This window comes from Myotis davidii, unplaced genomic scaffold (genome assembly GCF_000327345.1).
Source record: "Myotis davidii unplaced genomic scaffold, ASM32734v1 scaffold370, whole genome shotgun sequence".
Taxonomy (NCBI): Eukaryota; Metazoa; Chordata; class Mammalia; order Chiroptera; family Vespertilionidae; genus Myotis; species Myotis davidii.
Window position 1 is genome coordinate 6788922 of NW_006288615.1, and position 17229 is coordinate 6806150.

The 17229-nt window shown below is 53.4% G+C and overlaps 1 protein-coding gene across 1 annotated transcript in view; it reads right to left on the bottom strand.

Moving 5' to 3' along the window:
* The window catches only part of PER2 (period circadian clock 2), a 35559-nt gene that overhangs the window by 4018 nt on the left and 14312 nt on the right, over positions 1-17229 (bottom strand). The window contains exons 8-21 of the mRNA XM_006760499.2: positions 17051-17193; positions 15343-15421; positions 13008-13114; positions 11938-12097; positions 11609-11717; positions 10762-10887; positions 10019-10103; positions 8529-8688; positions 8314-8438; positions 7205-7369; positions 6047-6301; positions 3152-3990; positions 1669-1855; positions 438-630 (exon numbers count right to left, since the gene is read on the bottom strand). Of these exons, the coding sequence (XP_006760562.1) occupies positions 438-630; positions 1669-1855; positions 3152-3990; positions 6047-6301; positions 7205-7369; positions 8314-8438; positions 8529-8688; positions 10019-10103; positions 10762-10887; positions 11609-11717; positions 11938-12097; positions 13008-13114; positions 15343-15421; positions 17051-17193 (2733 nt within the window). The remainder of the gene's footprint in view (positions 1-437; positions 631-1668; positions 1856-3151; positions 3991-6046; positions 6302-7204; positions 7370-8313; positions 8439-8528; positions 8689-10018; positions 10104-10761; positions 10888-11608; positions 11718-11937; positions 12098-13007; positions 13115-15342; positions 15422-17050; positions 17194-17229) is intronic.

A 17229-nucleotide genomic window follows, 5' to 3' on the forward strand; every position in this document is an offset into this window, starting at 1 on the left:
CCTGCCCTATGGAAGAGGCTCTACAGAGGCAGGGACCATGAATGTTCCTTGGAGCAGCTGGGGACAGACCCGATTCACTACAAAGCAGCTGGTGGCCATTGGTTTCTGCATCTCTAAGACATACACACCCCATTTACCCCACAAGGTTACTGGGCAACAGAGCAAAAGAGATGAAGCTGGCACAAATGCTTCATAAATGTGTAGTATGACACCCACAGGGTCGCCGGGAGCTTGTCTTTCCCCAGCCTGCAATGGATTACTCTGAAGGGCTCTATGGGCCCAGGCAACCATCGAGAGGGAACCTGCTTCTCTCTCTGCTGCACTCAACTCAACCTGAGAGGTGGCTTTCAGAGGGAAGTGCCCCCTGACTGGCAGCCTTGTTTGAGGACTCTTTCACCCAACGCTTCCCTATCCCTAGGGAAAGGCCGAGTGATTACCGGGAAGGCATCTGGTACGTCATCATGACACTGTCGTCAGTGTCAGCCATCAGCAGCCAGACGGGGTCCTGGAGGACATACTTGATGAAGTGCTCACTTTCTTCCATGTCTGCCTTCGCTTTGGCTTTGTGATTATTCTCTGAAGAGTCAACGCTTCCAAAATATTTGCTGGTGTGGCTGGTGTTACTACTGCCTTCAAACACAAAAAGTGGTGGGTTAGACCACTAGTGCCTTACAGACCATGCTTGTGGACACATGCTGGGTTAGGGAGCCAAGAGTCTTATTTGGTAGCTTATTTGGTGGGTTTCCCCTTTTCTTCCCAGTCCTTGAATTACCTGGATAATTAAAATGGGATACCAGCTAGTAGTGCCATGGAGTGGCTCTCCTGGGGAGGCCTGAGCAATCATGCTCCCTTTCCTAGTGTTCAGCACCTCTCCACCAAAACAGGCCACAGAGAAGTTGGTTTTGGCTTTGTAAGCGGAGGCAGCTGGCCTAAGCGTGTTCCAGCGAGCCTCCCGGAAGGAGCAAGGCCAGAGAATGGAGAAATGGAAGTTCAGTTTGGGGCAGCAGGGATCTTTGAGTTTGTGGGGAGGACCCGTTTTAATGTGTCCAGATCACACTTGTGCGATCTGGTGGGTGAAGCACGCCATCCATATGCTAGGCTGACCCAAGGGGAACCAACTCAGGAAGGCAAAGCCTGGCCGGCCCTCCCAGCCTGCCCAGGGAACCTGGGGGATGGTCCAATAAGGGCCAGTGGGGTGTGAGGCCTGCAGTGGCCCTGACATGGAAGCCAGCAGGTGAGAATGCGAGTTCTGACTGGGTAGGGCCCGCCACCTAGAGGCAGAGCCCCTGTCTGCCTGTCTGAACAGCTGTGAGCTTTGAGTGCCAGCTCGACACCTGGTGTGCACCTGGTGCCAGGCCAGGGGTGGGCAAACTTTTTGACTCGAGGGCCACAATGGGATCTTAAACTGGACCGGAGGGCTGGAACAAAAGCATGGATGGAGTGTTTGTGTGAACTAACATAAATTCAAAGTAAACATCATTACATAAAAGGGTACGGTCTTTTTTTTCAATAGTTTTATTCATTTCAAACGGGCCGGATCCGGCGGGCCGTAGTTTGCCCACGGCTGTGCTAGGCCCTGAGCACATATGGCCTGTGGCTCCAGTGCAGCTGGGTCCCTCTAGTGCGGGAGAAGTGGAGGCTGCCCAAGAACCTCAGGTACCAACATACCTGTCCCAATTCTGGATGCATCGCAGCCCAGAGAGCTGGAGCCCAGAGAGTCTGAGGTGGCAGAGGCCCCACTTCCAGACAGGGCTGACCCTGCAGCTGAGCAGAGGTCCTCGCGCAGTAAGAGGTCAAGCAGGTCACTGGACGTGGAGAGGGCATCACTGTTCTGGGCATCTGAGGGCTCATCTTGCTTTAGGAACAAGAGAAGACACCAGTCAAGACACAGTCAGGACATAGCCCCTCAGAGCTGGGGACAGCTGCAAAGCGACTGTCTGCACAAAGCCACTCAGGGAGAGAGTGGATGGCATTCCTCCTCAGACCCTGCCTTTTCACGTGCCAAATGAACAGACCTGTGGCTATTAGGACTACAGCGAGGATCTAGGTGGTGGCCTATGAATGCACCTCATTCAGGTAGATTTTGGGAGAATCACACAGTTCTCACATCGCGGGGGGCGGGGGGAAAGTTTTATGCCTGTTCCTCCACTACAGCCGACACAGAGGTAGAAGAGGCCACCACATAACCCAAGGCTGCTCTTTGGTAGTGGGTTCTGGCTTCCTGTACCTGTGCCCTAGAGTGGAGGCAATCCTGGGAGCACCCCAACCCTCCAGCCATTGAAACTGGGACTATCGGCCAGACCCCAGAAACAGGAGCGGGGAGGGTGGCAGACACCTTGGGAGGCTGATCTGTTTCCTGGGTCCCACTTCCTCTCCTGGGAGTATGCCCTCCATAGAGCACCTACTGGTTGCACTGCCATAGCTCAGGCCACTGCACACTGAGCTGTCAGGACACAAAACCTGTGGTAAACTCTAATTTCATTAATGGATTAAGAGTACGCCAGCAGTCCTGAAGGCACAGGAGAATGGGGCAGCTGGCTCACCGTGAGAACCTCTGCCCCCACCGCCCTCTCAGGAGCTGAGTTCTGGCATTTACCTAGCTGTGCTGTGTGCTCATATTTGTCACATAAAATCTCAAGCCCGCCCTGGCTGGTGTGCTCAGTGGTTAGAGTGTCCCCCATGTACCTAAGGGTTGAGGGTTTGATTCTCGATCAAAGGCACGTACCTGGGTTGTAGGTTCAATCCCTGGCCCTGGTCGAGGAATGTGTGGGAGGCAACCAATCAATGTGTCTCTCTCAAATCAATGTTTCTCTCTCTCTGCCTCACCCCCTTCCCATCCCTTCCACTCTCTTTAAAAAACAATGGGAAAAATATCCTCCGGTGAGGATTAACAAAACAAAAAAGAAACAAACAACTTCAAGGCCCATGACAACAAGTCACAAAGTCATGTGGGCTGTTTGGACCTTTCACATATCATCAGACAATCAATCTTCCTTAGTTCAGATCCAAGACAATAAAAAGGCCCCACATCTACTCTGATGAGGTTGTTGAGCTCGAAAACATTAATTTCCAGCACAGGTATTTATGTCAAAATTGAAATACTTGGTGGGACCCTTGGCCTAAAACACTGGCGTCTGAGATGATGACCTACCGTGGGTGCTGCGGGGCCACCCGCTGTAGAGAAAGAGCAGCAGGGGATCCTTGCATTCGGCGGTGCCTTTGGTGGCCAGTCCCAGGATGTGCCTGGTTTGCAGTCCGGCCCAGCACCTGCTGTCTCTGCTGTCCCTGCAGCTGTAGTACTGCCCTCAGGGGCCTCCTCCAGCTGGAGTAGGTTGAGCTGCAGGGGTGAGCTGCCACGGGACTGGAAAAGTGGTGGGGAGGCCCGACCCAACGGCCCGGTGGACGACATTGGTGTAGCTGGGGTGGCCACACGTGACACCGGTGGCCAACGCTCTGCCCGAGGACAAGCACACGACTGTTTGGGGGGTGAGGTTTGACCAGGGAACTCAGGCTGCGAGGCAGGGACCATCTGGCCAGGGAAGAAGGTCGGGGGCAAGTTTGGGGTCACTGTGGGGAAGGGATAGCTGGGTAACACCAAGGCCATGACTGGGGCCAAGGGAGCAGTGAAAGGTGGGGGCTGGATGTCCATGGGCACAGCAGGCACCGCGAAGCTGGTGTGGGGCTCCATAGGTGCTGCTGCCACGGCCCCTGGCACTGGTACAATTCCTGTGGCTGGGAGCACTGGCAGGGAGTAAGCTGGCACGGGGGTAGGGAAGGGCATCGAGGGGCAGCTGGACTGGGATGTGTCTGATGGTGACCAGGCTGTGGCATTCAGGCCCACCAGCGGGGGCCGGTGGGGCACGGAGCCCCCAGACCCAGTGCTTTCAGAGGAGTCCCGAGGCTTGACCCGTTTGGACTTCAGTTTTCTGTTCTTCCCAGTTTTTTTCCAAGCTGAATCTATTCCACAGGTGTTTCTTAGTCCAGGAGGAGCTACAATAATGGGAAAACAACCAGAGTTGAAAATGTACATGATGTCTATTACGTCAATTCTCAGAGACACATAGAATCTCAGAAACTTGAAGGCACCTCCTAGTTTAACAGTCCAGTGTTCCCAAATGTTAGCCTGGGAACTGTGAAAAACACCATACGGTTTCCCTGATCCTTGGTGCAGGGAGAAAAATCAGGGCAAAATGTTAAGTTTTTATAAAACTGGATTCAATCAATTTAAAGGACCATTCTTAATTGCAAGATCACATTTGTTTTCTTCTGACATTAAAATGTCCTTTCTTTTATGAAATAATGACGGTCATAAGTGGCATTAAAAAGGTTTTATTTGTCCCAAAAGATAAAAATCAAAAAGCTGGCAATTCTAACCTGTTCCCCAGTACTGGTGTGTGAAATCAGATGTCATCTAAGCTGATTTTTGGATTGTATGAGCTTTACCACTACTGGTCCTTAAAAAGAGCTGCTTCCTGTCTCGCCTGTGATTCCACCCGAGTGCAAGTCAAAGGGCGGGAAGGAGCACTTGCCCTCAGAGCCAGATTCTTCCTCTCCTGTGACAAGTGGCTGAGCTGAGCTTCTTTAGGAGGCTGGAGGGTCTCAACTGGTGACAAAAGGGACTCCGGGCATGTCCCCTTGCCTCCCGTGGCCATGGGCCAGCACCAGGAGTACTATGGCCGGGCACGGGGGGCAGTAAGGGGGGTTGAGGGGGAGAAGAGTCATGCCAAGCCTGGCTGGGATGGGCAATGGGATGGTCCCAGGAACCTCAGGTTTTCCTGTCAAGGCACACAGGCTGACTCAGGGTTTTGCAGCAGGTGTGTGGGACACCTATTAGCCATGCCAAGGGGGTCCTCACCTTTGCTACATGCTGGAGGCAAGTGGGCCAGCCAGAGGCCAACTGCTAAGAGGGCAGAGGTTTTGGGATTCAGACTCTCTAGCGGGTGTTCTTCCAGAAGGAAATCTGCCCCTGGTGGGACTGGTAGCTAGAGCACTGGGCTCCTGGAATGCCATGTCAGGGTCTGGGCAGGCCGCTGTACACAGCTCTGTAGTCTGTGCACCTCGCAAACTGCTAGGCCAAGGGGGCAAGGAGCTGCAACTCTGTCCCAAGCCAGGTCCACTGGGTGGGTCTGCCCAAGGCTGGGAGGACAACTTTTTGCAATATCCAGAGGTTCCCTAGGGCCTGGCAGTGACCTTGGGTCTGGGGAAGAAGAAAATGACAAAGAGTAGAGAAGACAATCTTTACAGAGGGCGTTGGCCTCTCGCACTTCATATTCACTTCATTGTGCCTGCCCTGAGGCCCAAGGGAGTGGGGTCTTGTGCTGTGTGTCTCCTGCACTCGATAACCCTGACCCTGGGTCAAGCCCTGGGAGCCCAGGACAAAGGTGGCATCTCTGACCAGCCCAGCCTTGCCCATGGGGCCTGGGAAGGTGGCTAGGAGTCTGGAGCCAGGCTCCTGGACCAGAAAAGGGGCAAAGATGCTAGTCTATTCTCCCTCACCCCTTGCCCTTCAACCACCTGGTGGCAATCTGCCTAAAGGAGAGCGCATGCACCCACAGGCTCTGGAGGCTGCAGCCCAGCCCTGAGTCAGCCTGGCCAGGAGGGTACATCTTCTGGTATCAGCTTGGACTCCCTCCTTCCTCAGGAGCCGACACCAAGTACCCCAATCAGTACTGTGCCCATTCTCTTTGGGGTGAGTTAGCTGTGGCCTGACTGGTTTTCTGAGGCCCCATTGGGGTGGGCAGGTGGGGTGGAGTCCCCTGCACCTCACAGTCACTCAGGCAAGAAGTGTCTGATGAGGTGGCTTTGCAACTGCCCCATCCTGCACTCCACCACCATTTAAAGCACCGTTCCCTGGGGAACATGAGATGACATGCTTGAGAGGGGACGATGGAAACAGATGGCATCACTGGTAAAGTGCCAACAGCAATCTTACAAACTCAGGCTTCCTAAGCTGGGGGCATTTCACACTTTGAGAGCTGCCCTGACTCAGTACTATTAGGAATAAAGGTTTTTTAAATTCACATACAATTCAGGTATCACCACCTACCTCTTTCACTCAACTGCCCCTTGGCTCTTTCTTGTAAGTAATAACTGCAGTGAGACTGGAGGACACTAAGTTTCCTCGTTTCCTTGAACTTCAACAGGAAGCTCTGCTCCTCCTTCTGGGTGTGGGCGGCCAGCACTTCCTTGGTGAGGCCCAGCCTCCGGAAGGGCTCCTTCTCCTGGCTTAGGCTGCAGGGCACGGCGGGGCCCACGGGGCAGTCCAGGGACTCAGGTCCACTTGCAGGGTCTTCCGCCATCTCTGTAAGAGAAAATGGAGACCACTCATCTGCAAGGGCCCCTGTGCTTTAAAACAACTGACAGACCCTGAGGCCACTGCCATGCGAGATACTGCACGAAGCCCCCACACGGGGGTGCAGTCCATGAATGTCTGTGTAGCCTTCTGAGAAGGTTCACAATAAAAGGCAAACAGCAATGGCAGAGACCCTACTCCCCAGGGCTCCAGGGTCAGTCTGCTCAGGCTGAAGTTCGGGTACCTCGGGGCTTCAGCCTCTGACAGGGAAGATACGCTCTGGCCGTCATCAGCTTCAGAGCACAACAGACGAAGGCTGTGCCCAGGTTCAGGACTATGGACATGACAGCTCGGATCATGTGGAACTGGGGTACAGACAGGACAGGGGCAGGTGGATGCAATGACCGTCCTGGAAGGGGGTCTGGACACTGACTCTGACATGTATTTTTTACTCATCGTCTCCCTCTTCTGGAGAACTTGGAGATGCCACCCTTGGCTGTACTGCTGCTCAGACCTGTACTGGCTCTTTCCTGCCCTCACACAGGGAAGCAGGGGCCCTGAAGGGAAGGGCGAAGCCGGCAAGGGAAGCGGGGTGAAGGATCCAACGCCTTAGGGTGCTCTCAGCCCAGTGAGGGGAGGTTGCTTTGGATCCCTGGCTCAGCCCCACCACGTCTGAGCAGACAACTGCCAGTAGGTGGCGCCAGAGCACAGCGGGAATCAAAACAGGTGGGGCCACACCTTGCCCTGCATGTCAGGTCTCTGGATTTCCTGGACCCCCTTTATCAGGCTGTGGTAGGGCTGCACTGCACTTGCATAAACTTAAAGAAAAATTTAAGATGGCAGTCAAAACCTCTCATTTTTATTGTTAAAATTAGCTTACTCTCAACATTATCCCAGAGGCAACAAGCGTACCTAGCTCAGGTTGTGGCTTCTTGTCACCCACGTGCACGATGGTGCTGCTGTAGCTGCACTGGCTGGTAAGAGACACCACGCTCCCCGCCTTGCCGGGCAGTGTCAGTGAGGTCAAGTGCGCGCTGACGTCCGCATGTGTGTTTGCTCTAGAGGGCACCACTGCCTCTTTATAAGAGAAAATGGAAGGAGACACAAAAATGCAATGAAAACGAACCATTTGTGTAAGAAATGCCACTGTCTAGCAGATCCTATACCCAAGTGATTGCACACATCCTGGCATGTGACAGCTTATCTTCATGTGTTTATTCATGGGGGAAAAGTGGAGAAGAGAAGTTCTGAAATGGGAACAATTCGACTCTTACATCCTGGGTCATCTGGGAGGGGCAGGCGGTTGGGCAGCTCAGGGGGCTCAGGTCAGGGGCCTCTGCTGGGAGCCCAGCCCCTTGAAGGTCTGTGGGCAGAGCACAGACTGTCCATCACAGCATGACTGTCCAATTGCATGTGCTTACATCACAACAGGATACCTGATTTCCCATCCTAGTAATGACCACCGGGATGAGCACCACGTTCAAGTGGCCTGCCGTTTAACCTAACCCTGTGGTCGGCAAACTGCCACTCGGGAGCCACATGCGGCTCTTTGGCCCCTTGAGTGTGGCTCGTCCTAAGCCTTAGGAGTACCCTAATTAAGTTAATAACAATGTACCTACCTATATAGTTTAAATTTTAAAAATGTGGCTCTCAAAAGAAATTTCAATCATTGTACTGTTGATATTTGGCTCTGTTGACTAATGAGTTTGCCGACCACTGATAACCTAAGTGGATATTCAGACATCATGGAAAAGGACCAGCCTGAGAATGATACCCTGAGGCGCCCCTGGGCCTCCAGCAGCCCCAAGGGGTCCTGTTTCTCAGAGTCCAGAGTCACCTTTACATCTCTCTTATAGGAAGGTGGCTGACGTTTATGTACCATAGTCATTTACAAAAGAGCTTACACCCCACACTGTGTCCCCAAAGCCACTCAGAACTCCCATGGGAGGAGCGAAGGGGGCTCCAGCCCTTCTAATGATGCCTGATCTCACCAGGGGGATTTAACAGCCCAAACAGGATACCTGCAGGAGGTGGCCTGGGGCTGCCTGTGGCCTTCCGCTTGTCACTGGCCTTCTGCGTGGAAGCATTCAAGGGGAATTCACACTTTCTCTTCAGGGTGGTGGCCTCACTGCAGCTCTCCAAGTACCTGTGAGGAGGATCACAAACGGCTTCACATAATGGGCCAGAGCCTGGACAGCAGGAGACCATGGAGTAGGGAGACTGGAGGTGCCTGTACCTGATGACACTGTCCAGGCAGCTGATCTGCTGGTAGGAGCCGGCCGGCTGGTTCCTGCAGGCCAGCTCCTCTGGAAAGGCGGCAGTGGGTGGGCTGGCACCGGAGCTGTCCTCTGCGGCCGGGACAGCTGTCGTCTGAGCAGGAGAACTACTTTGCATTTCTGAAAGAACGGCAAAATTGCTTTCAGTTAATACTTGTTTTCCCCAGAGTACACTCTGTATATTTCTACCTAAGGATAAAGCTGGGGACTCAGAACATGGCTCACAGACACAGAAACCCAGAGTCAGCCTGACACCTGGGCAGCCCTGCTGGGGCAGCGGCCACTGTGCCGTCTGAGGATGGAGCCTGGAGGATGCTGTTGACTGGGATACAACTGAGTGGCACTTGGGTCAGGGACTCAGCAGTGGGTGAGGCCAGCTCTTACTCGAACTCCTGAAACTCTGGGGCCAATAAATCCCAGGTGCTTTCTGATCAATTAGTATTCCCTGCCTCCTGGAAGTCCCTTCTTTTCAAAGGTGACTCAGCAGCCTCTGGGGCAGCCCGCCGTGGACACTTCTGTTCTTGTCACCACGTGCACTGCATGCTGTTCCCCTGGGGGCCTCCAGGGCAGAGCTGTGTCCTGCTCATTAGTGGGTCCCCAGCACCCAGCAATGTGCGCCTATCCCAGAGGCTAACAGTCCTGGCCAGAGGTGAGCTCTGGCCCCAAGATTCCCTAGGAAGCTCCCTGGAAAGATGTGGCCTAAGCACAAAGGATGAGTGAGAGCCCACCGGGGCAGATGCCTGGGGAGCATGCATGTGCACACCTGAGCAGGGGCCCAAGCATGAGGGTATAAAGTCGTGACATGGTAAGGCAGGGTCAGGCTGCAGTGGGGGTGGGCTGACAGGTCCCCATGCTGGTGGGGCCCCACTTGAGAAGGCAGCCCAGGAGCAAAGCTGGCACTTTCCACTCAGACAGAGTGGGATTTGAGTGTTTGCAGGACAGCTGGGCAGCGCCCTTGGTGCGAGTGTATGCACACGTTCACTTGCATGCAAACATACGCCCACGGCCATGCTGTGGAGCGAGGGCCTGCAGGGTGCCAGGTGCCCGCACAGAAGCTTAGGGCTGTGCTTTTTGTTTTTGAAATATGTGTTTATTGATTTCAGAGAGAGGAAGGGAGAGAGAGAAACACTGATGAGAGAGTATCATCAATCAGCTGCCTCTTGCACACCCCCTACTGGGGATCGAGCCTGTAACCTTGGCCTGTGCCCTGACTGGGAAGCGAACCAGTGACCTCTCGATGCATGGGACAATGCTCAACCAACTGAGCCACACTGGCTGGGCAGGGCTGTGTGTTGAAGTGAAGGAGTGAAGGCCTTGCTGCCTGAGGGACTGGGCGGGGGATGTGCACACATGTAAAGGGTAAAGTCCCTGCCACCCACAGTTCAGGTAAAAGACAGAAAAACCTGGCCGGACTACAGTTTTACTGAGGAAAGGGTGAGTAATTTTTTACCTGTAGCAGATTTTCTCCTCTGTTCTCCAGATTCATCAGAATAATGACTTTTGGTTTTGACCTTGTTCGCATTTTTAGAATTTTCCTTGAATAAAGACAAAATAAGTACGTTATTCTCTATCGGAGACTGCATGGTACTTCAGCCCCACCTCAAGGAGGGAGAAGCCAGAGTAATCCCAGCGAGGAGGAGGAGGTGCTGAGTGGGAATCTGTGAGGCCAAGTTAGAGAAAACGGACCTGTGATTAGGAAGAATAATAAAAAGAAAGGGGGATGCACGTTCCATTTTCTTCCTTCTACCCTAAAGTTAAACCATCCCTCTTGCTTGATTTGCCTTCTTTAAATAACTTTTCATCCAAAGCTTTAACTACAGTTTTAGCTGCTTCAACTATTTTCCCCCTTTATTTTCTTTTTAATCCTCATCCGAGGATATGTTTTTATTGATATTAGAGAGAGAAGGGAGAGAGAGATGTCACATTGATTGGTTACCTCCCGTATGCACCCTAACTGGGGATCGAACCCACAATCTGGGTATGTGCCCTAGGGACTGAACTCATAACCTTTTGGTGTATGGGACGAGGCTCTAACTGAGCCACCCGGCCAGGACTTGCTGCTTCAACTCTTAGAGATGATAAAGTAAGTCCCCATGAACAGAACTTAGAGAGCAGCCAGGGTTGGTTGAATGTGCTTTGTGACTCCCGCAAGCACCACAGACAGGTTCCCAGGGGCGGGGCAGAGGGACCTACTGCTCTCCTCCGGCGGGCGTCCTCCTGGCCATTGCTGTCACTGGAGGAGGTCTGGCTCATGAGGTGTTCGTGGGACCCATTGCTGCCCAGGCTCCCGTAGCCGCTGGAACCACTGTGCGGGACGGGCTGGGAAGAGAGCAGACAAGAGGCTTAGGTACAGGGTTGGGGAGGGGCACAGCTGGCCTGTGGGCTTGTCTTCCCGAAGCCCGATTCACAGCTCTCAGCCTCTGCCCACAGCACCAGGGTCCCTGGATCACAGGCCCTCTGCTCACATGAGGGGGGGGGGCGGTGACGGGCGCTGATCTTGGTTCTAGCAAGGGTTTTAGAAACTAAACTTGATATGTTACAGTTTTGCCCCAGTCTGCTGACCAGGAAGCCGAGAGCGGCTCAGCCATGGGGTTACTGTGCTCGCACTAGTTTTCCTCGAGTACTATGTCCCCAAGGATAGTGGTAGGTGTTCACAAGTCCCTCTTCGTGCCAGCACAGCATCCTGAATTGGAGTGACCCCATCCACCTGTGGGAGGTGACATGTGGGGTTAGTACCCAGGACTTGGGAGCTGAGTTGGGAGAAAGGGTCTAGGTGCATCCTTCAGCCATTAGCAAAAGGCTGCAGGTCAGAGACAGACCCCGAAGTGCAAGGCTGGGCTGCCCCAACCTGGGCAAGCAACAGGTGTGCCCAATTGTCGGGGCCTGGCACAGACTTTGCCCAAACCGCCCACAGAGTGGACAAGAGAACAGGCACCAGGGTGCAGGGCAGAGTGAGACGCCGGAAGGATGGGACCTCAGGACTCAGAGCAGTCCTCAGGCTGCCCACAAGGTAGTGATTGTCCTGCGGGTGGGCACTCACCTGCAGCAGCAGCCGGTGGATCTGCTCCATGAGCTCCTGGATGCTGGGGTGCAGGGCCGGCTGTTCCTCTGCGCACGGCTGAGCAAACACATCCTCGTTCAAAGGGCCCCTGCGTGATATCCATGGTCTGACAGTCAGGCTGTGCTGCACGCCCTGCAAGGCCCTGCTTCCTCTCTGCAGCCCCCCAGGCTGCCACCTGCCTGCTCACCACTCTCTTCCTCCCCCTCACAGCTCTGCTTGAACTAGGCCCCTCCCACTTGGGGGCAGGGCAGGGCAGGGGCAGGTCCCCACAGGACTGCCTAGCGGCCCAGGGCCCTGGGAGCACTCACACTCTGACTCTGTGCCTCCCGATGATGAAGGAGATCTTCCTGCTCCAGGGGTTGACGAAGCTGGACCAGCTGGTGTCCAGTGTGATGTACTCCCCATTCCGGGTGCGGAACCGAAGGGGAGAGTAGTCACCTTCCCCATATTGACCCTTTCTAGCTGCCCCTCCCCCCTCAGTCCTTCCCCACCCTATTGTCTGTGTCCATGGGTTTAGAGAAAAGACAAGCCCAGATGCCTCAAGTTCACGGCTATTTGAAAATTTAAGAGCTGCCAACAGCTGGTCTAAGCTGCAGCTCTCAGTCTCAGTCAACTTTGTGTGTGTGTGTGTGTGTGTGTGTGCTTTTGTCCCACACAGTAGCCACTCTTGCAAATCAACCTTGGGAAGTTAGCATTCTTAATGAAGATCTATAGGAGACTTTCTCCTTAGACAGTAAATCAGCTCTTCCAGGGCACCATCCATCTCTTCCTTCGAGCGCATGAATTGGTATATGGCACCTTACAACAGCTCATTTATCTTACGCGGGTCCCTGGTTATTCCCTCTGCCCGGATGTGCCCCCAACCCATGTACATGCCCTTGACCGGAATCGAACCTGGGACCCTTCAGTCCGCAAGCCGACGCTCTATCCACTGAGCCAAACCGGTCTCGGCAACCGTTCCATTTTCAATCACAACAAATGTTTGTTTTTGGCCACATCATGATGTTTCAGGACGCACATCTCTGTTAGCTTCCACTGGACGTCTCCACGTGTCATTTGTATCCATGAGGCCTGGGCTTTGGGGCACACGTGTGACCACTACCCCAGCCTGGCCACTACCTCGCCCACCACAGCTGAACTTGTGCCCCCTCCTCCCACCTGCCGGGGATACCAACAGTAAGGACAAGATGTCACTCAGGCTATAGGCCACAAAGGACCCACAGACAGTGCCAGGACTCTGGCAGGAGGTGGGGCATCCATCACCCATACAATGCAGGCCAGTCTGACCTATCTTTGCTGGGTGCTGACCTCGGGAGACACCCAGGCACATACCAGCTTTTGTCAAAGCCTTTACGATTCACCAGGAGAAGGGACCTACTCTTTTTGTGGATGGCAAGCATCAAGGGCCGGTCACTGGGGTGAAGCTTCAGAAGCACGGGAGTCTCGATCAGGTCTTGAGGTAGGTAGCCCAGGAGCGGGACCGCTCTGCAAGACAAGTGCACAGGCGTGTCACCCCTGCTGCTGTGCTTGGGGACACATTCCATAATGCAGCCTCCAAACAGGGGAGCAGACCATCTCTACAACCATCCGTCCATTCACAAGGAAAGAAAACAACTACCAGCTCTCCTAATAGCCCCATTTACAGGATCAAAATTTAGGAATTAGGCTAACAGAGAAGCAGTCTTTCAATTAATTAGTGAAAGATTACAGCATTCCCATGGGTCTGTAATACAAAACAAGACCCTACAAGGTCCCACCCATCATAAGCTGAGTGGTTTTAGCTTTGTGTTCATTTTCTGAAAGAATCAATCATGAAAATGTTCCTTTTCTTCTGTTAAGATCTTTTTCTTTTTTGTGTTTCCTAAGTTTGGCCCGATATGGTCTGGCATGGATATTTTTTATTTTAAATTTTTTTGGCCTGGATATTTTTAACAAGTTTTGAAAACTTTTTAACAAGCCTATACCTGGAAACCCTGCCTGCACGTCTTCTCCAGCCCAAGAGGTTTTCCTGCTCCTGTTACTGTGGCCACTGTATTTATTCCTTATTTTCTGTGGCTTCCCTGGGGGTCACCAGTACTGCCTGGAGACCTGCCCTCAGTGCCCACTGATCTTCTTGTAAAAGCTGTTTGTTTTCCAAGAAATCGTTAGTGTCCCTCTTCCCAGAGTCCTGTCCCCTCTGCTGTCCAGTGCCCTCTGCTGTCCAGTGCCCTCTGCAGCCTGGCCGCTCTCCCCTCTCCTGAGCTGCAGCCCAGCCTTCCTCTCCTCGGGCAGTGTTCTTGCGTCCACACAGATGTTTTCCCAACTCTTCTGCTCATGTGGAAGGACAGTCTCCTTTGAGTCTGAGAGAGGCCCCCCTGTTCCCTGCGGGGGGAGAACTCTCTTGGGCCTTGTGTTTTCCTTTGGCCGGATGTACAGAATGTTCTTGGCGTCCTCCCAGTTCCAGGCCTGGCCAGGAGGGAGGGGGAAGAGAAGGAGGAGGAGGGGGAAGAGGAGGGAAGAAGAAGAGGAGGAACAGGAGGAAGAGGAGGCAGGAAGCGGAAGAGGAAGGAAGAGGGGGAGGAGGAACGGGAGGCAGAGGGAGGAGGAAGAAAGGAGATGAGGGGAAGGAGGAGGAGGTGGCTTTGCTGAGGAAGGCTGTGCCGACTAGGTGTGCCTGCTCGCCAATCCTTCTGCATGTGAGTTAAGTAAACTCCTGGGGTGGGTTGCAGATAGAAGTTCTTAGATTTTTGGAGGAATAAAAATTATGCTGGGGTGGCCTCACAAATGCAGCTCCCAGCCCCACCCTCTGAGATCGTGGTTGGGCAGGGCTGGTGGGGCCCAGGAACCTGTGCCTTGAAGCCTCCTCTCAGTCATTCTGCCACAGGTGGTGGGCAGCATGCACTTGAGCAGCCCGGAGCTGGAGGCTGCTGATCCCGGGCCACCTGGGAGCAGACCTTTCCCAGGAGACCCCAAGCTCTGTGCCCAGGGGTGGGCAGTGGAGAGGACCTAACTCTTGACGGTGTCTGTGGAGGTGACATTGGCCCATTTCAGAAAGCGCAGCATGCTGGTTCTTCTCAGTCTACTTCCTGTGGGTCATCTGAGCAAACTCCTCCCCGACTGCCAGCAGCCTGGAGCGTTTTCTGCGCAGAAGGAGCTGGGGAAGGCACACCAGGGCCCTGACCCAATGCCAGCAAACCCTCAGATGTCAGTGCTCCCAGCAGCTGCAGCATCCTGGCTGCGACACCCCAAAGGGGCTCTGGAGTGCAGGTGACACGCAGGCTGGCAGGTGCACTTGTGCTGGGACCCCGCCCACTGATGTGCACCTGTCCCTGGCGCACCATCCCCACTTGTACCAGTGCTTATCCGTGTCTAACTTTGAAACGAGTTTAAACAGTCTTAGAACAATTACCAGCTCCCTTGACAGCCCCATTTACAGTCTTTGTATGTCAGGAGGTTTTTAGTGTAATTCCACAATTATCTCATTGCTTAACATCCTCAAATGCTTTTGTTGATTGCCACACAGAACATGCAGGCTTAGCTTTAGCTTAACAGCTTCAATGTCAAAACCATGAACACTGATTGAGCTTTCCTTAGTTATGAAGTAATTACCAAGACACCGACAGACGCTAAATGTCTAGGGAGGGAACCTGCAGGCCTGGGGACGCAGCACTAGTTCTGAGACCAGGGTGAGCACAAGGCGTGCATGGGCAGCGCGGACAGCACACGGGGCTTACCTTTCGTCTACGTCCTGGAACAAACAACTGGGTGTATGTGTGGTCGTAAAAATTCTCTTTTCCGGAGGAATTCTAGGGGCTGAAAGAACAGAATTTTGCTCAGATGTCTGCTTCTGAGGAATGCACACATTTTGTAGTTACATGATGACTAGAAAACCACGTGCTTCGTTCAGTGACGGGCTCTGACGGCAGCCCGAGAGCCCTCGCCAGCCCCTCGGCTCTGTGGGCCAGTCCTAGTCAGGGAAGCCAGGACTTCCCGTTACAAAACCGCACGCTACGCACGGGCTTCTCAGAGACTCCTGCTGCTGCAGGGCCCTGGTCAAGATTTTAAGATCCAACAAGATGAGCGGAACAAATTCTTTTTAAAAATGAGTTAAGTATTTGGATTGAAACTTGTGCAAACATCAATGTATTGGGACTTCAGTTTCTAGGATGGGCAAAGATAATTTGCATAAAGAAAGTCATATCCAGAACTTTCCTCAACTTCCAAATTCATGGACAAAACATTCAAAATTCCAAATGCTTTCTACTTGATGGAGACTGACCTTATGGGCGAATAACCTGCTGAAATGTAAGTAACCCTATCAATCTTTGGGAACTATTTGGAAGACAATATACTATATGCAAGAACCCATTGAATATTTAAAAGCAAGCCACATACCTAAAACATTTCTACCGTTTAATAAAATGCCTTTGAAAAAAAGACATCACTGCCCTAACCGGTTTGGCTCAGTGGACAGAGCATCGGCCTGCGGACTGAAGGGTCCCAGGTTCGGTTCCAGTCAAGGGCATGTACCTTAATTGCGGGCACATCTCCAGTGGGGGGTGTGCAGGAGGTAGCTGATCAATGTTTCTCTCTCATTGATGTTTCTAACTCTTTATACCTCTCCCTTCCTCTCTGTAAAAAATCAATAAAATATATTTTTTAAAAAAAGACATCACTAACCACTGAGAGAAGGTCATAGATTCTCTGCTTTCAGAGGTTCTGGCATGGGGATTTGCTGAGTTGCCACAGTGCTGTGGTCAGTATGAGACTATGTCACAGCTTGGTGTGGGGGGTCATTAGGAGGACATGATCAGGATACTTGAAGAACCCAGACTTGGTAATTTGGGGGGTGGCCCGAGGAGCTGGCAGGACCAGGAAAGGACACCTGGTGAGATAAGCCTGCTTCAGAGACCAGATTTCTATAGGCAGAGATGCAGAGGCGGGGCTAGGAGTAAACACAGGGGGTCAGGTGGCCAACTGTCTGCAGGAACCTGGTGTCAGGACACCAGACTCAGTGGGAGGTAAGAGTGGGGATGGCTTGGGGTTCTGAGGAAGAGCTGGTGTCCCTGCACTTCAGAGGGACCAGGGCCAAGGCCTGGGTGTACACAAGGATGGGAGGGACTTGGGCCCAGACTGTCAGGGCTGTTCTCACTGCATGGATGGAAGGCAGTGGGTGGGGAAGGGCACCCGCGGTCACAGTGATGGCCCGGACATGGGTGAGATGTTGGCACACAGACCCTTTAATTGCGTGGGGAGGTGGTGTGGCAGGGTCACAGGAGGGCCAGGTGACAAAGGTGGGTGTGCTGAGTCTCGAGGGACATGGAGACCCTGTCCATGGCTGGGGAAGGCTGCGCTGGAGTCTACCTAACAGAAATTACATCTGAGCCAGGGAAGTAACTGAGGGACCAGAGGAGCCCTTGGCTGGCCTGGGGCTGCGGTCACCTTCGTAGCCGGAGTGCACCCTCTCTGCCAGCAGCACGCAGCACAGCTGGCTCTCAGCGCCCTGCTGCTCCGGCACCTTGACCAGGTAAGGCGTCATACGGAACGGGTGGTAGTGGATCTCATCTTCATGGTTCTTCCCGAAGCTGAAGAGGAGGGTGCCATTAGAGGGTGGAGTTATG